The following is a 15,416-nucleotide window of genomic DNA, read 5'->3' as shown; positions in this document are numbered from 1 at the left end:
GGGGCAGCTGGAGGTACCTGGTTAGAATCGACGTCATAGCCATGCTTGTTGGCCAGGGTTCGGCCCATAGCCAGATTGATGACATAGCCCACTATTGCCAGGGAGAAGGCTGTGCCCACCATGTCCTTCCACTGCGAAACCATTGGTGCCACTGGAATGGGAAACCTGCCAAGGATCCAAAAGAGGCAGGGCCCAGGGGTGTGAGAAGGAGGGGAGCTGAACTCCCTCCATATGCCAGGGTCTTACATGTATGGCTTGTTCCACACAGGCCCTATCGCTGTTGTTTTTTAAAAGAGGAAGCCAGGGCTTAAGAGCCTTAACTTCTCCAGGTTGATAAGCCGGCAGCTGGGAGGGCTTCATTGTGCGCAGATTCTGAACTCCTTGTACGCACTAGTTTTTAGGCCCATAGGCCTCTAGTGCTGTGAGATTTTGCCTCCTCCCTCCCCTCTTCCTGCTCTGCGGGGCGAGCTTTGCCCTGGTCTTCCTGGGTCCAACATAGGTGCTTAAAGAATTAGTTGATCTTAGTGGCTACCTTTTTGCATGGATAAAGACTGTGCATTAGAGCAAAATGGAAAGCCAGCAATGGGTGAACCAGAGAGAGACTTGTTTGACTGTATTCAATACACGAAACTTATGGGGCTGGGGAGGTCACCTCCCTGAAGACCGACTTTCCATAAAATGCTCAGTATGGCCTGGTCGTGTGGCTTTCCTGAGTCGGGGCCACGTAGTTTCTAGTGAACATTAGAGCTGTCCATCTCCTCCCCGACTCTGGTGGAGATCAGGGTGCGGTTGACTGTCGAGTGATCTGGACTCACCCGTGTCGGATCTCCCCCACAATCTGCATGTGATATTTTTTCGGCATCTTGCAGCTCCCAGAGATAGCTGTTGCAACTACCACCTGTAAACCCCAAAGCGGAGAACGGATACTGACTCTTGGTTGGGGTTAGGTCGGGGATCTTTCTTAAATCTTTTCCCAGATCCCACTGTCTTGCCTCCATAGGGGAGCGTGCGTACAAGACCACCCCAGGGGTCACACAGTGGCCATAGAACACATTCACGTGCGACTTCTGGTCCCGCTGGCTGTCAGCGGAGTGGGTGGAGGGATGGACAAGGGCTCCTTTGCTCACAGCCCCCCCCCCCCCATCCTGAGCCTCAAAACCCCATCCCCAGGCAGGCAGGATGCTCACCACGATCATCTCTGTAGGGATGGGGAAGTGGATCTTGTGCATGTACCGAGCATTGAGCTCCTTCACCAGGACCAGGAAGACACCGCTGACCAGGGCAAAGACGAGCGAGGCGATGTTGGTGTGGGGGAGGTTTTTGCAAATGTCAATGAAGGTCTAGGGGAGAGAGCATCACAAGCTCTCATCCTTTCTTCCCATACTGCCCTGCCCTTGGGTGCCTGGCCCAGGGGAGAGATGCCGCTAGAGACACACAAAGGCAGAACACAACCCTGGTTGTGAATACCATCCCATCTTCAACTACCCTCTCCCACAGGGTGCACCAGGAGCGAAAGCTAAGATAGCATACTTTCTTATATTTATCTGTGTGTGCGCATACGTGTGTGTGTGTGTGTGTGTGTGTGTGTGTGTGTGTGTGAAGTGTATGGCATACAGGTGTCTGTGGAAGCCAGAAGAGTGCCAGATCACCTAGAGCTACAGTTACAGGGGGTTATGGTCCACTGATGTGGGAGCTGGGGTCTTGAAGATGATGATGTATTTTCTCTTTCTTATCAAGAGTTTAAACTAAAAAAGAAGGGCTTCCCAGGTAAAGGGCATCTCAGGCATTGGAATGGGGGTCTCCTTTTCTGCAGGGATTGACCACAGAGAGCCCCAGTGAGTACAGGAGGCCCCCTCTCCCACATGGAGAACCCATTGGGATCCTCTCTACTCAATGGCCCAGCCAACTATCAGGATGTGAACTCTGCTCCCACCCTGCCCCTCTCTGGAGGGTGTTTCTAGACTCACAAAGACAATGGAGCCGGGGCCCGTGTAGGAGGGGATGGTCAGACCAAAGATGTATTTTAGCACAGAGATGAGAATCTGCAGGCCAGCTGCTGTCATGAAGCCCCGGATAAAGGATTCCGAGAGGTAAATGGCAACGAAGCCAAACTGCATGAAGCCCAAGGCCATCTGGAAGGAAGGAAGCAGATAGTCCACGGTGGGGCGTCTGTCCCAATGCTTGCCTGACACACAGCCCAGCCTGGAGTCTCACGCAGCTCAGAGACAGTAGGGACTTAGGGAAAAGAGGCGTCTGTAACCTTTCCCTGCCACTCACTATGACCTGGGTGCCTGCCACCAGACCTAGGTCCCGTCAGTACATAGTCTCTCTGTCGTTTCACCAAGTTGGCTTCAGTTCCCTCATCTTAAAATAAACGTGGTCCTCCTCCGCTGCCACCTGTTGCCCAACCGAAAACTTAGGAGTCACACCGTCTCTCCTCCCACACGCAGCTTACCACAAGTTGGTGCTCTTGGCAAAATGTTTCTTCCTCCCACTCCCATCTCCTTCTCCATAGCCACCACTCTGTCCCTCCCGCCAGGGCCTCTGCAGAATCCCTGTCTTACTTAGGTCTACCTACCCACCACCATGTTTCTGTAGCTGATAGGAGCCAAGTTACTTCCTAAGGGAAGCTGCTGACTTTATTACTGGGCCCCTGCCTGCCTTTCTAAGTTCCTCTGATCCCCTGCCCTTGACCCACACCAAACTCCTTGCTGTCCCCTTCCTGGTCAGGCTGCAGTGTCTTGGGCCTCCGTGCTCTTGGTTGCTGTCCCCTCTGCCCGGTGCAGCCTTTGTGCCTGTTCATTTAGGCACCGGTAAACTCCTGCTCATCCCTGCTCTCTCAGGGAAACTGCTCCTTCCTTTTGGAGGACTTTCCTAGGTCCCCATAGCCACTCGTTCTTGGCTCTGCTGGGCCTCTTATCTTGCCATAGCACACAAATTTATCTATTGACAAGGTCACTTCCTCTGTCCCGCTTGGAGCCACTTGTGAGCTGGGCCTCTTTTCTTTTCTTTTCTTTTTTTTAAAACTTATCTTTGTATCCTTAGGGTTTAGCTCAATTCCTGGTAGAGCAAAGCCGCCAGGAAACATTAGGTGAGTGATGAGCGAATGACAGGTCTCTCAGGAGTGGCTGTGGACTTGCACACTGCCATGCTACATTTTTTTCATCAACACCAGAGGAACCCCTTGTAGTTCTGGTTAGATGGGCAGTTTATGCAGTGCACTTGGGGCTGGGATTGAGACAGAGGTGACTGGAGGGGCAGGAGGGATGCTGGCAGATATCAGAGTTTCTCTAAGGGGCATTTGAAAGGTTCTAGGCAGACTTTATGCTCTAGATAGGTTTGGGGAGTGTGGGGGTGGGGGAGACTTTAAGTTATTTTTAAAGTCCTTTTTGGTCCTAGGATAGGGAGGACAGCTAGGTTCTAAATCAGCTTTAACTGCGCACTGTGTGGTTCGAGGTATCGTTAAGGTGGTCTGCCATCTTCTGAGGTGCAGTCACTGGTAGGGTGGCTATGAGGCTCACCTGGATGACAGCAGTCAAGCAGGCCAGTGTCGCAGACACATGCAGCCTTTCTGCCTCCATGGCCACTGTGTCCACATAGGTCTCATTGGTGGTGGCGTTGAAGATCTGGAATTTCGACTCTGGGGCCAGCTGCAGACAGATGTTACCCACCAGGATGCTGATAACGGCAAAGGTACCTGTGGTGCCCCACCCGGCCAGCAAAAGTCAGAAGTTTGCAACGTGCCCATGGAAACGATCAAGGGGTCCAGCCCAGGAACACGTGCCAGCCCTTTTGAATGTCTCTCCACATTGGTCTCTTGCCAGCACAACTCTCTACCAGCAGTCATCTCTAAGCTGCCACAGACACTTCCCCAGATCATATACATCCTTGTTAACATTATCTCACTGGACGCCAACTCCAAGTGCAAGCTCAGCAGAGCCTGCACCGGAAACCAGACTGCTCCATCTCACTTGCCACCAGACAACTCCAAATACCCCCGTAGCAGCCTGCAGAGAGCAGCCATTTCTCGAATCTGTTTGGGCTGCATAGCCTATGGTATATCTTGTTCAATAGCACTTTGCCCTCCTTCCTGAGAGGGAGACAGATCGGGCTGTGCTGCGAGCTCACAGGGGCGTAGTGATTTCTCCAAGGTCATGGAGGACCTGGAACGGATGCGGCAACCATTCTCTCAGGTTGGATTAACATCAATTCCAAGAGAAAGTGGGGACTGAGCCTCCTTTACCACACCCTGAGTCTTTGGGGTCCAAGTCATTGCGCTTGCCAGAGGGGAGAGACCTTACCTGGCACCATCTGGTGTATACCCCCTAAGAAGAAGTAGGTTAGGAGGGGGAAGAAGGAGGAGTAGAGACCGTTGACGGCAGGAAGGTTAGCCAGCAACGCGAATGCCATGCCTGCGGGAGGCAAAGAGAGAGTGAGGCTTAGCTCAGGAGAGCATCTGGTTCACAGGGGTGGGGGTGTTCACAGAATCGGGCGGGGGGGGGGAGGGGAGATGGGGGTAGAACAGGAAGGAGTGGCCTGCTGGGCCTGGCTGAGGGTACTCTCACCTTGTGGCACCTGGATGCACCCCCCACTGAGTCCACCCAGCAAGTCAGGGATGATGTAGTCTTTGATCTTGTACTTGGGGAGCCAGGAGAGCACAGGCAACAGTCCAAACACAATGGCTTTGAGCTTGGCTGAGGAGCACCTGCAGGAGAAGAGGGCAGGTTGCAGAGAGAGCGTGTCATGCTATGCACACTAACATTCCTGTCATTTGGTTCACCCGGTATCCTGAGCGCACATCCCGAACTGCAGGATGTTGAGGAGGGAGAGCTGTGCTTTAAACTGGAGAGCCCAGCAACACACCGTGGGCATCACTGTTGGCTCTCCAAGCGGGAATCTACACGAGGCTTGGCTGCAAACTGTTGATTTTATGGTAGCTCAGCCTTCTTGAGGTGTCACGTCCTTTTCTCTTTAAACTTCTTTTAAAAAAGGCAAAGTCGGTTGCCCCCCTGAGGTGCACTCGGCCAACCTCTACCTATGGTGAGTCTAGCACGGGCGTCACCCCTGGCAAAGCATCAGAGTGAAAAGATGGGAGAGCCGTTCCTTGGCCAGCAGGGTAAGGAGTATCGATCTCTTCTCTGTTTGTGGAACACCCTGAGATCCTTTCATGGAAATGCACGAGTAGCCGGAACAAGGGCTTACAAACCCAAGGGTGACAGGCAGTGGATTGATGACTTGGGGTGGGGGTTGCTTTCTTCTCCCAGGTGAGGGAAGGCAAATGTTCTGGGTCCGTCCGGTGACTCACAGTCTGATTAGGCTTCCTTCCCTGCCCCGCACCGATCTTTTCTCTTTGCTATTGCTCAACAGTAGTTTCCCTGACACCGGGGCCCTGGATGTCACCCAAGACTGAAACCAACACAGACAATGCTTTGTATCCTGGGAAGTATAGGCAGATTTTTTTTTCCTCCCCATTCCGATTAAATATTCTGTAGAATGGCTTCCGAGGTAGGCCCTGTCAGCTCAGCCTCTTCTGTGGATCGTGGTGCTTCCTGCAGCCGAGACGTGGCGACTAGCTTGATGTATCCAGAAAGCCCTGTGCTGGGAGGTAACAGTCCTGCAGGTACTCCATCCGGTTGGCTTGTGGCAGAGAAAACTGGACTCACCGGTAGACAGTTGGCTGGGAAAGGGATACAACTCACATGCCCAGCCTTATCGTACCTCTGCCATATGTCAGGGAAAGCAACCTGAAGTCTGAAGGAGGTGCTGGAAAGAGATACAGAAGCCTCAGAGGGTCAGGCCAGAGTTGGAGGGAGGGATTAGCTCTCTAGGCATTCATTCATTCATTCATTCAACCAGTATTTATTAGAGCGCTGTCCGTGTGTAAGACGCTGTTCGAGGCTCTTGTGCCAGTGTCATGGGAACTGTTAGTTTCTGCCTCTCTACAGTTTTAATCATCCCCAATCTTCAGGAATACGTCAGGATCCTGCATCCCTCCAGCAGGCAGACAACCTAAATGTTATCTCATAGGACAGAAAGTCGCGCTGAGCCCATCTGTCTGGGGAGCGTAGTTTTGGGGACAGGCTCAGACACTGGGTGCACAGTTCTTGAGTGTCCCTGAGCAGAGGTGGAGCCTCCCAGGAGAGGCAGGGCTAAACTAGGATTTTTAGTAAAGACTTCAGTGGGTGATTCCCCCGGCCTCAACCAGTTCCACCTGTGGCTCCACTTTAGCTACTGCCGGTGAGGTGACCTCAATCCAAGTAACTGAATCAGCTGTTTCCCCAAGGGAGCGAGGGAACGTGAGGTTTGCCAGAAGTCTGGAGGGGGGGAAAGGGAGGGAGAGGACGGAGCCGGTGGCCCAGGCTTCTGAGGAATGAGTGTGGGCCACTGTGTACAGACACTTCCTTTGGCTGGTGGGTTGCACAACCCGCCACCAGAGTCCAGAGACCTGAGAATGGGAAGACCCTGAAGGCTGGTGAGGTCCCTTTCAGTACAGCCTAGGAATTTAGGGCCTCCTCTAGGAATTCTCTGAACCAGATAGAAGGGCCATGCAAGAGGGGATGAGGCATGGGAAGATGGTGGCTCAGGTACCCTTTGATACACAAGGAAAGGGGCGTCACATGCCCATCTCCACTCCACATTGCAGCACACCCATCTACAGGTCCTTTGAGGACCCAAGAGAGGTGTGGGAGGACTTCAGGAACACCCTACAACCCTCTGAAACAGCTAGTAGTTCTTGTTCCCCTCTCCATCCTCCCTAAGGGTCTCAGAGTACGTATATGAGCTTGCAGGCTCTAATCTCCAGGGTTCAGAATCTCCCCTCCCTCAGGGCTTTCCTAACCCTCTGGGGACTGATCCAGGAGGCCATATTACCTGAAGGTGTTGCGAAGTTTCTCTCCCACCGGGTAGGCGCGGTCCTTCTTCTCAAACTCATCATCGAAGAGGGAGAGGGAGTACGCAGCTCTGTCTACCACGTAGCGGGGCCTGGTCTGGCTCATGTCTGGGACATTGACAAGCTTTGGGAGAAGCAGAGTGTGGATAGGTGAGGCACATCCCTTCTCAGTGCCGGCTGGGGCCTTCTCTCTCTGGTCCTCACTGCAACAGAGATTTATTCTAGTCTTCCCGCCCCTATCCGGCAAGGTGCCTCCCTTCCTCTGTCAAGTCTTTCCGCCAGACTCACTTCTTTCGGAGGCCTTCCTTCTCAGGCACTGATGATACACACACTCGCCCTGTCTGTTTTGCTTGGCACCCAGCACGTGGCTGGCACTCCACACTTGTGACATCACTGTCACTCCCGCTGAGCACCAGGCAGAGAGAAGGTGGGAGTACAAGGACAAAAGTCACAGCTGGTTTCCAATACGATAATCTTATTTCCCTCAGCCCAGGATGGCTCTGCAGGCTGCTTCTTGCCCCAGGCTTCCATTTCCCTGCCAGAAGGGTTCATATCATTCAGCCTGTTAGCTTGGAACGCATGGGACAACAGCCTGCCTAGAGGCAGGGGGATGGCCAACGTCACCTCAGGAGGACCTCTGTTGGATAAGACTGTCTGCCTACAACTCCACCAACAGGTTTCCCCGGGAAGGACAATGATGCACTTGGGGAAGTCTGGATGGTCGGCTTTGGCTCGCTCTCCCACAGCTTCCTGTGCCTAGCCTCTTCCCCACCCTTGTGTACGGCTGCTTCTCTCCTCCTCACTCTTTGCGCAACCTCACTGATGTTCCAGGAGTTGAGCAGGGCAGAGCTCGGTGCCAGGTCCCTAGGGGCCCAGAGGAGTTCCCTGTGAGAATTGTTAAAGCTGTGTGGAGGCCCTGAGGGGAGGAGGTAGATGTGATGGCTTGAGGGAGGTCCCCACTGGAGAGGTCCTCAGGGGACCTGGGGTGGCTGTAAGCACAAAAGCTTTGAAGATAAAATTGAAGGTGTACAACCCCAGAGGGACCTACCCTGCCAGACTTACTAGGTGAAGGCCTCAGGGAGTGGGTTAGTGTGTTTGCCTTTTTGGAAGAGAACGCTAGAAAGGGCTGAAAAATCCTGAGACCTGAGACTGGCTCTGGCTGTGTTGGAAAAATGGAAGGAAGGGGTGGTAATTGCATCTCTGAGCCGCCAGGTCCTCCATCAACACAGTGGGGTGGGCTCCTTACCTCACAGGGACATAAGTGTGACAGCCAAGAAGGAAAAAAAAAAAAAAAAGCAAAAGGAAAAGAAAGTCAACAACCTGAGTGTCTTGGTTAAGGACGTTGTGTTGGGTTGCAGTGGACTGGCATAGCCAACCCTTTGGTCTGCAGACAGAGAAAGCCTTCCTTCGGAACGGCAGGTTGGACTGTTAGTGAAACCCCAGGATGGTACCTACCAGAGGGTGGATGGGTGGATGAACCTACCTGCAGAGCTCCTGCCCAGCTCCTTGCCTGGTATTTAGTACCTAGCAAATGCTTGTTGAGTCAATCAACCAATAGAGTTTTGGAGGAGACCTGGGCAGAAATGAGTAAGGGCCATGGTATGTGAGACTTGTAGTGGGAGAAACTCGAAGTAGCTTCAAGAAAACAGCCTGAGCTTTAGAGGCAGAGTGACCTGGGTTCATAGGTGCAGTTTCTTCATTCCATAAGTGGGGATAATAACAGCCCCGACAGTTGTTGTGAGGATTAAGTGAGCTCATGTGTGACGCTCTGGTTCCCTAGGTTCCCAGCAGGTGGCAATGCCAGTGATTATTATTAAGATGGGAGGATGCTTTCTTCCTTATGGGAGATAATTCTCCAGCATCCAGTCTTCATGCTCCACGGAGCGGCATGGTTTCATCTTCCTCCCAACCTCCCTGGGGTCTGCCGCGGGCTGGCTTCTACCTGGCTTGCTTGGCAGGCTCACTGGGAGCAGTGGGTGAGGAGTCTGATGCCTCAGAGACTAACCCATAGTGCTAGGATGCTTGCAGTATGAGGAGTGGGTCCCAGGCCACTGAACGGACCAAAAGAACTGGCCAGATATTTCAAGATGAGCTGACTGATGACAAGCAGAGCCACTTAGAAGAGTGGGAGGAGATCTTGCTCCTGTGCCAGCCAGTAGGATGGGGTGGGCTGAAGGCTACCTGTTCTACTAGCATACTCTTAGGCTGGGATATCCCATGCTACTATTCCAGATCCCCTATTAACTTTCCCGTTTGCTCTTCCTTTCCTGCCCACTTGTCTCCACCCCCTGGGCTCCACATTTAGTTTGTTCACCAATCCTATTGCTGCTTCCGCCTGTGTCTCCCCCGCCCCCTCCGCCCTGGCTGTGCACTGACTTCGCCCTGCCCCCACCCTCCAGGTCTCACTTCACTCAAGCAACATTCTGAACTGATTTCTTGGCCACCAGCTCTCCTCTCCCATAGGGCACTCAAGTCCTGCTCAGAAACCCTGGTTGTCACTTCCAGGAGGACCAAGCCCAGGCTCCTCTCCTCTCTTTGGCCTTGTGTTAGATGATCCAGTTGGCTGGTCCGTCTGCCCCATACAGGCAGGTCGTTCACCCCAAACAGGCTTGGGTCTCTCTCTAAAATTCCTCCTCACCCCAGGTGCTCTGACTCATTGCTGCTTGTCCTTGAGACCTGCTTGAATTCCTCCCCCACCCCCATTCAGAAACCTTTCCCACTAGCCCTGCCTCGGGTGACTCCTCTTCCCCTCAGTTCTCCTGCATGGCTACTCTGGCCTAGGTACGGTGGTTGGCTTCAGTCATTCCTGGCTGCTTGTCCAGGAAAGGGAGGGAGGAGAGGGGCAGGGGTGTGAGCCCTTTAGAAGGTTCTAGATGGGTGACTCAGCATGGTCTCTCTGGGCAAGGCTTCCTTGCAGCCTGAACTCTGGGAGTCCCCAGTGACACAGGCTAAAAGGAGGGAAAAGTCCCTCTGCTTTTGGTAACCCCAACCTGCCGCTTTCCGGTACAGCTCCTCTCCTATTCCAGGACCGGGGCGGTGCAGGAACCAGGGCTTTTTCACAAACCTGTTTATAATAAGGAGAAGCCAACAACTGGTTGAAGTCAGGAAGTTCTGGCTAGAAGGGGACTTGTTGGCTGTGCTGGCCCAATCCTCTTATTTTGTGAATGAAGAAACTGAGTCACGAAGACTATGTGAACTAGGCCTCTGACAACTACTCTAATGCTTATGAAGGAAGGGTCTACTGGACTCCCAAGGACAATACTGACCACTGCGGTGGAGTTCCCTTCATGGCGGGAATTGGGTCTTTAACACTGACTCTCTGATAAGCTCTGATTAGACAAGACCTCTGGGTGTTGTTTCTTCTCTTGAGGACTCTGCCTGTGTTCTCCCTCCAACCCTGGCCTCAGCTTGTCTAGCACAGTGGCACACCAAGTTGCGAGTGAAGGCTTACGGGCATCTCTGGCTACTGAAAAAGGGGTACCTTCCCCATACTTTCTGTTTTCAGGAAGAGGTGGGCATAGCAGGGATGGTCCTTTAATCTCAGCCAACCCTTCAGGCATTGGAGCAGTGGCATAAGGGGAAAGGGTGTGCTATCATGGTGGGGAAACCTCAACCTTGAGGGGTTCTCAGAGCACTAAGAGAGTCTTCCAATATGGGGAGGTGAGAGAGGAACCAGAAGGCTGGAGGGATGGCTTCAGGGTTAAGAGCAGTTGCAGAGGACTGGGGCTCAATTCTCAGCATCCAAATGATGGCTTACACCCATCCCTAACTCTAGTTTCAGGGAATCTGACAGCCTCTTCTCCCTCTGTAAGCAACACACACACACACACACACACACACACACACACACACACACACACACACACACGGTGTACATACATACATACATTCATGCAAACCCCTCATACACATAAAATAAAATTTAAAACTCTAAAATAACAACAACAAAAAGGGAGCAAGACAGGCAGAGAGGTACAGGGATGAGATGAGTTGATCTCTAGTTAAACACATAGCCCTGGTGGGTCAAGTGTTCTGTAGCCATCATTGTGTATTGAGCCCCACCCTATGACAGTGCTAGCCCCTCCACTTGGATGGACTTCAGGTGTCGTGTGACAATACTGAGGAACAGAAAGGTGACTCTCATTGTGGAGAAAAGAGGAAGGGCTTCCTGAAGAGCTAGAGGTGGGCTCTTTAGGACTTAAGGGGGTTTGAGAGAGGGTGAGGGAGAGAAGGAGATAGAGATAGAGATAGAGAGAGAGAGACACAGAGAGAGAGGGAGAGAGAGATAGAGACAGATAGAGACATAAAGAGAGACAGAGAGAGACAGAGAGACAGACAGAGAGACAGAGAGGGAGAGAGAGAGAAAGACAGAGACACAGAGAGACAGAGAGACAGACAGAGAGACAGAGGGAGAGGGAGAGAGAGACAGAAAGAGAGACAGAAAGAGACAGAGACACAGAGACAGAGACACACACAGAGGGAGACAGAGAGACAGACAGAGAGAGGGAGAGGGAGAGAGATAAAAACAGACACAGAGACAAGAGACACAGAGAGACAGAGACAGAGGGAGAGGGAGAGAGAGACAGAGAGAGGGAGAGGGAGAGGGAGAGAGAGAAAGACAGAGACTCAGAGACACACAGAGAGAGACAGAGAGGGAGAGAGACAGAGAGGGAGAGAGAGACAGAGAGGGAGAGGGAGAGAAAGAGAGAGAGGGAGAGAGAGATAGAGAGAGGGAGAAAGAGAGACAGAGAGACAGAGAGAGACAGAGGGAGAGGGAGAGATGGAGAGGGAGAGACAGAGAGAGATGTGGTTGCACAGACAATTCCTAACCTAGTCCAGGAAGGAATGAGGTCAGCCTGGCGCTATAGGAATCTAGGGATCTTGTACAGCTGAGGAGTCAGAGAAAGGGAGAAAGTGACAGATGATCGCCCCCTTAAATGAGCCCCTCGAAGGAAAGCTCACTGGGTCTCCTCCCTGTGCCTAACTAGATCCGTGGATCCCTTTAGAACGCTTGTTTAGGTGCGCTTATCGTGATGCCCAAGGGAATGAAGAGTGGGGTGCCAGGCCCAGGGAAGCAATCAATCCATGCCATTATTATTTTATTACCGTCTGTCTGGAAGATTCCCTTTCTAGCACTGCTGGCTTAGGCAGCTCTCCTTCTCGTGGCCTCCCCTTTCCTATTTACTCCTATGCTCCAGTCACAGGCCCTCACACTCCAGATGTGCGAGTCCTTTTTGTAGGAGGAGAGACGTTGGGGAACAGAAAGGTGAGCACCTACCCCTGGATTTCTGTCACATCTGGAGGTGACCCTGTCATTGTAGCTCAGAGTAACTTCCTCCTAAGCCCTGGCTGGGGGAAGGGTGCCACAAAGTTATTCCTTGACACACCTTGCCAGACACTGGAGGAGACCTAGCCTGGCAGATTCCTGATCACAGGACTCTCCTGTCTGATGGCTATGTTCTAGGGAGAGGAAAGGTCACCTTGAGGTCCCCTTGCCTCCAGGGGCTTGCCCCTTGCCTTCCTCAAGTATCCCAAGAAAGGCAGTCTCTGTCTGGCAAGAGTGGGGATATAAGCTGGTGACAGGAGAGAAGGTTGGGGTCCTGGCTGGAGATCAAGTGCCTTGAAATGCTCTGGCTTTGAATTGTCATGTGTTTCTGCTGCAAATCTGTAGTCCCCTTCTAGCCCCAGGCTGATGTCCTCCTCTCTGCTGTAAAGGAGAATGTACCCAAGGCAAATGTTGACTCTCTGGCTGTTCTGAGACTACATCCTTTGAAGGGGACTCCTGGTTAGGTGGGACACTCGAATCTCCATACCTTATCTCCAGGCCCACTCACCCAGCTGCTTTCCCTGTTGAGAACAGAGGAACTGGAACTAAGTTCCAGCAGAGGGTGTAAGGTGAGATGCTGAACAGTGCCTAACAGTGAGACCTGCACAAGGTCACAAGGTCCCTGGAAGGACACAGAATAAGATTCTTAGAAGTTCCCGAAGAGACCAGTGAATTCAAGAATATAGTCAAAACCCCAGGTAGCACCGAGTGAAGTCTGAGCTCCCCTAGAGGATTATATCTTTCAGGTCACGACCACATCACACTCCATGATTTGCCTCATTTCTAGCTGGTCTCCATTCCTTTAGCACGCCTCTAAGGTAATTTCGTATAGTTTGAGACATTCTCACTAAATACAGATTATATGTCACTCTGCCAGAAGCCCCTGAGTACTAAGGGATAAAGGCTCAGGCTTTGCTTCAGGATTTCCCAGAGTGAGACTCAGGGCAGGACAGACCCCCAGGGAGGGACCAGTATGTACTGGTCTTCACGTTGCCCAAGCAGGCTCTGGCTAGGTCCTGAGAGCCTGCTAGGGGCTGCAGGGGCTCTGGGAGAGGATTATCTTTGAGTAAAAACACTTAGGGAGAAATTCCTCTCCCAGTTTGCCCCATTTCAGAGTGGGGACGGCTTTGCTACTTTAAGGGGCACATCCTTAAAGTTGGTCTCTTTCAGCCTCTCTCTCCGAACATGCTTAAGCCCGACTGAGTATGGGTGTTGGGATGATAAAAGATTTGCCTGGCCAAGCCTGGAGAGCCTCTGGGCTAATTTCCAGAAGTAAAGATACTGTCCAAGGATGCCCTGGGACCTCTTAGAACTGTGGGCTTGGTGGTTCAGGATCTGGACGCCTGCGAGCCTGCCTCCTCACCACCGTACTGGCCCAGACCCTTCTGATGCTCTAGGCGCCCACCGGATGGAGCCTGTTCTTCCCTTGCCTTCTGCTCCTTATCTTCCTCTCCAGCTACCTTTTTCAGCCTCATGGAAGCAACAGGGACCAAATAGGAGTCCACAGAGCTCATGCAGAGTACCCTGAACTGGGGAAAATGAATGAGGGAAGAAAAGGGTCTAGAGACAGAAGGACAGGGACACAGCCACTTGGAGATGCATCGAGAGCTCTCTGTTTCCAGGACTTGAAAAGAAGTGGAGAGTGCAGGTAGCTGCTTCAGAGACCCAGGTGGCACGGGAAGGTCCAGGTTTCTTCTCCTGGAAGGCCTTGTTTTGCCCGATCCTGACTGGACGTCCCTGAGCTCCTCCAACACAGAGTCCATTCTGTGTATTCTTCCAGTGAAACTCACCCTAGCAGCAGAGGTCTTTACAGTGGGCTCCACATAGGGCAGGGACTGGAGGGCTGCACATGGTTCATGTCCTTCCCATTTGTACTCAGGTTCTTAACCCCCCCACCCTGTCGTCATCTCTCTTCTGGAGGTACCCCTGGGGCCTACCCTTCTCTGGATAACCCCCAACCCTTGGGTGGGTTGGGCTGGGTGGAGCTTACCTCTGGGTGAGCAGAGCCGGCTGGGCAGGGCTGCAGGTGTGTCTGGGCAGCGGGCAGCAGAGAGGTGTTCCTGAGGTGTGTGAAAGGGCTCTGCTCAAATAATCCAGGGAGGCGTTTATAAATAACTTCACCTCAGGGCCGAGGGTGAGCCCCGGCTTCTGATTGGCTCGGAGGGGAAGTGGTTTTGAACACTACACCAGAGCTAAGCCTAAGGAGATAGGAAAAGGAGATAAGGGGGAAAGGTCCCAAATGAACAGCCCTTTTTTTGTTTTACCTGGGGAGCAGGGCTGTTTGATGGGAGCTTGGCACTTCCTAAATCCACCAGAAGACAATAGGTCACATTCAGCGGGGCCACTACCCCACAGACTCCCCCAAGGTAGTCAGCAGAGGAGGGGCAGCAGGCAGATTCTTCTCCGAGCCTGCTGTCCTGCTACTTATGGGGCTGGGGGTCAAGCCACACAGCCTCCTGGACAATGGACACCATTGAAGCTACCTGAGGGGTTGGGCTCTGTGGCTTCTTGCTTTGAAGGTTGGGGATCTAAAGATGGGGGACAGTGGACCTCTGAGCACCCTGTGAAAGGGCATGGATGGTGCCTAGAAGCCCCAAAGGCCTTGAAATACTTGTAGCTGAAGTGGAGACGGGGTTTCCAGCTCTGTCCCCCACCTTAAATCATTGTGAAATCTGTCTCTGTGCAGGGCATGCTGTGTTCAGAACCATCAGAAACGCCATGGGGCTCAGAAACACCATCGTAAAGAAGCTTAAGAAACTGGACCTACAGCGGATTTAGGAAAGGTGTTCTGGAAGCCAGCAACTCTCTGTACCATTCCTTCTGGGAACCAATGTAGCAGAGCCAATGGCCGTGCTTAGGCCTCCCAGATGCCTTTGGGGGCAGAGCCTTGGGTCCCATGGGCACAGGTGCAGTGGGAAACCTCTGAAAGCAGTGTGGGAATCCACCAAGTGAGAGCCCCTCCCTGATTCCAGGTGGCTTTTTCCCCCAAGGCATTATGTGTTAGACCGTCTTAGCCCTGAGTCATCCTTCCATCTCTTTAAGATAAAAACAGAAGCTCTGAAGTTTGATGGAGTCAATATAGGGGTGTTTCAGCAAAGCAGTGTTGGAGGTACCCCTGGGGAGGTGAAATGAAGTTGCTTGGTACACGTTAGGGGCTCAGCAATTACCTGTTGAATAAATGAAAGAATGAATTGTCTGTAA

General features: G+C 52.5%; 1 protein-coding gene and 1 long non-coding RNA gene across 3 annotated transcripts in view; one reads left to right on the top strand and one right to left on the bottom strand.

The window, feature by feature from the left end:
* Slc26a9 (solute carrier family 26 member 9) overlaps nt 1-14,299 on the bottom strand; it is a 27,511-nt gene extending 13,212 nt beyond the window's left edge. Inside the window, exons 1-9 of one of the 2 annotated variants that reach the window (XR_015635201.1) lie at nt 14,206-14,295; nt 6,871-7,013; nt 4,566-4,705; nt 4,302-4,412; nt 3,522-3,697; nt 1,968-2,132; nt 1,188-1,340; nt 816-898; nt 18-165 (exon numbers count right to left, since the gene is read on the bottom strand). Coding sequence is in view for 1 of the 2 variants with exons in the window: in NM_001107172.1 (NP_001100642.1) it covers nt 18-165; nt 816-898; nt 1,188-1,340; nt 1,968-2,132; nt 3,522-3,697; nt 4,302-4,412; nt 4,566-4,705; nt 6,871-6,995 (1,101 nt within the window). In the remaining variant the exon portion in view is untranslated. 2 annotated transcript variants of the gene reach the window in all.
* LOC103691878 (uncharacterized) lies at nt 6,353-15,416 on the top strand. The gene is made up of 2 exons (XR_015635474.1): nt 6,353-6,472; nt 14,902-15,416. It is a non-coding gene; the product is annotated as an uncharacterized LOC103691878 (long non-coding RNA).

This window comes from Rattus norvegicus, chromosome 13 (assembly GCF_021556685.1).
Source record: "Rattus norvegicus strain SHRSP/BbbUtx chromosome 13, alternate assembly SHRSP_T2T, whole genome shotgun sequence".
NCBI lineage: Eukaryota > Metazoa > Chordata > Mammalia > Rodentia > Muridae > Rattus > Rattus norvegicus.
The sequence above is the reverse complement of the archived record's forward strand: the minus strand, read 5'-3'. Positions and strand labels throughout refer to the sequence as shown.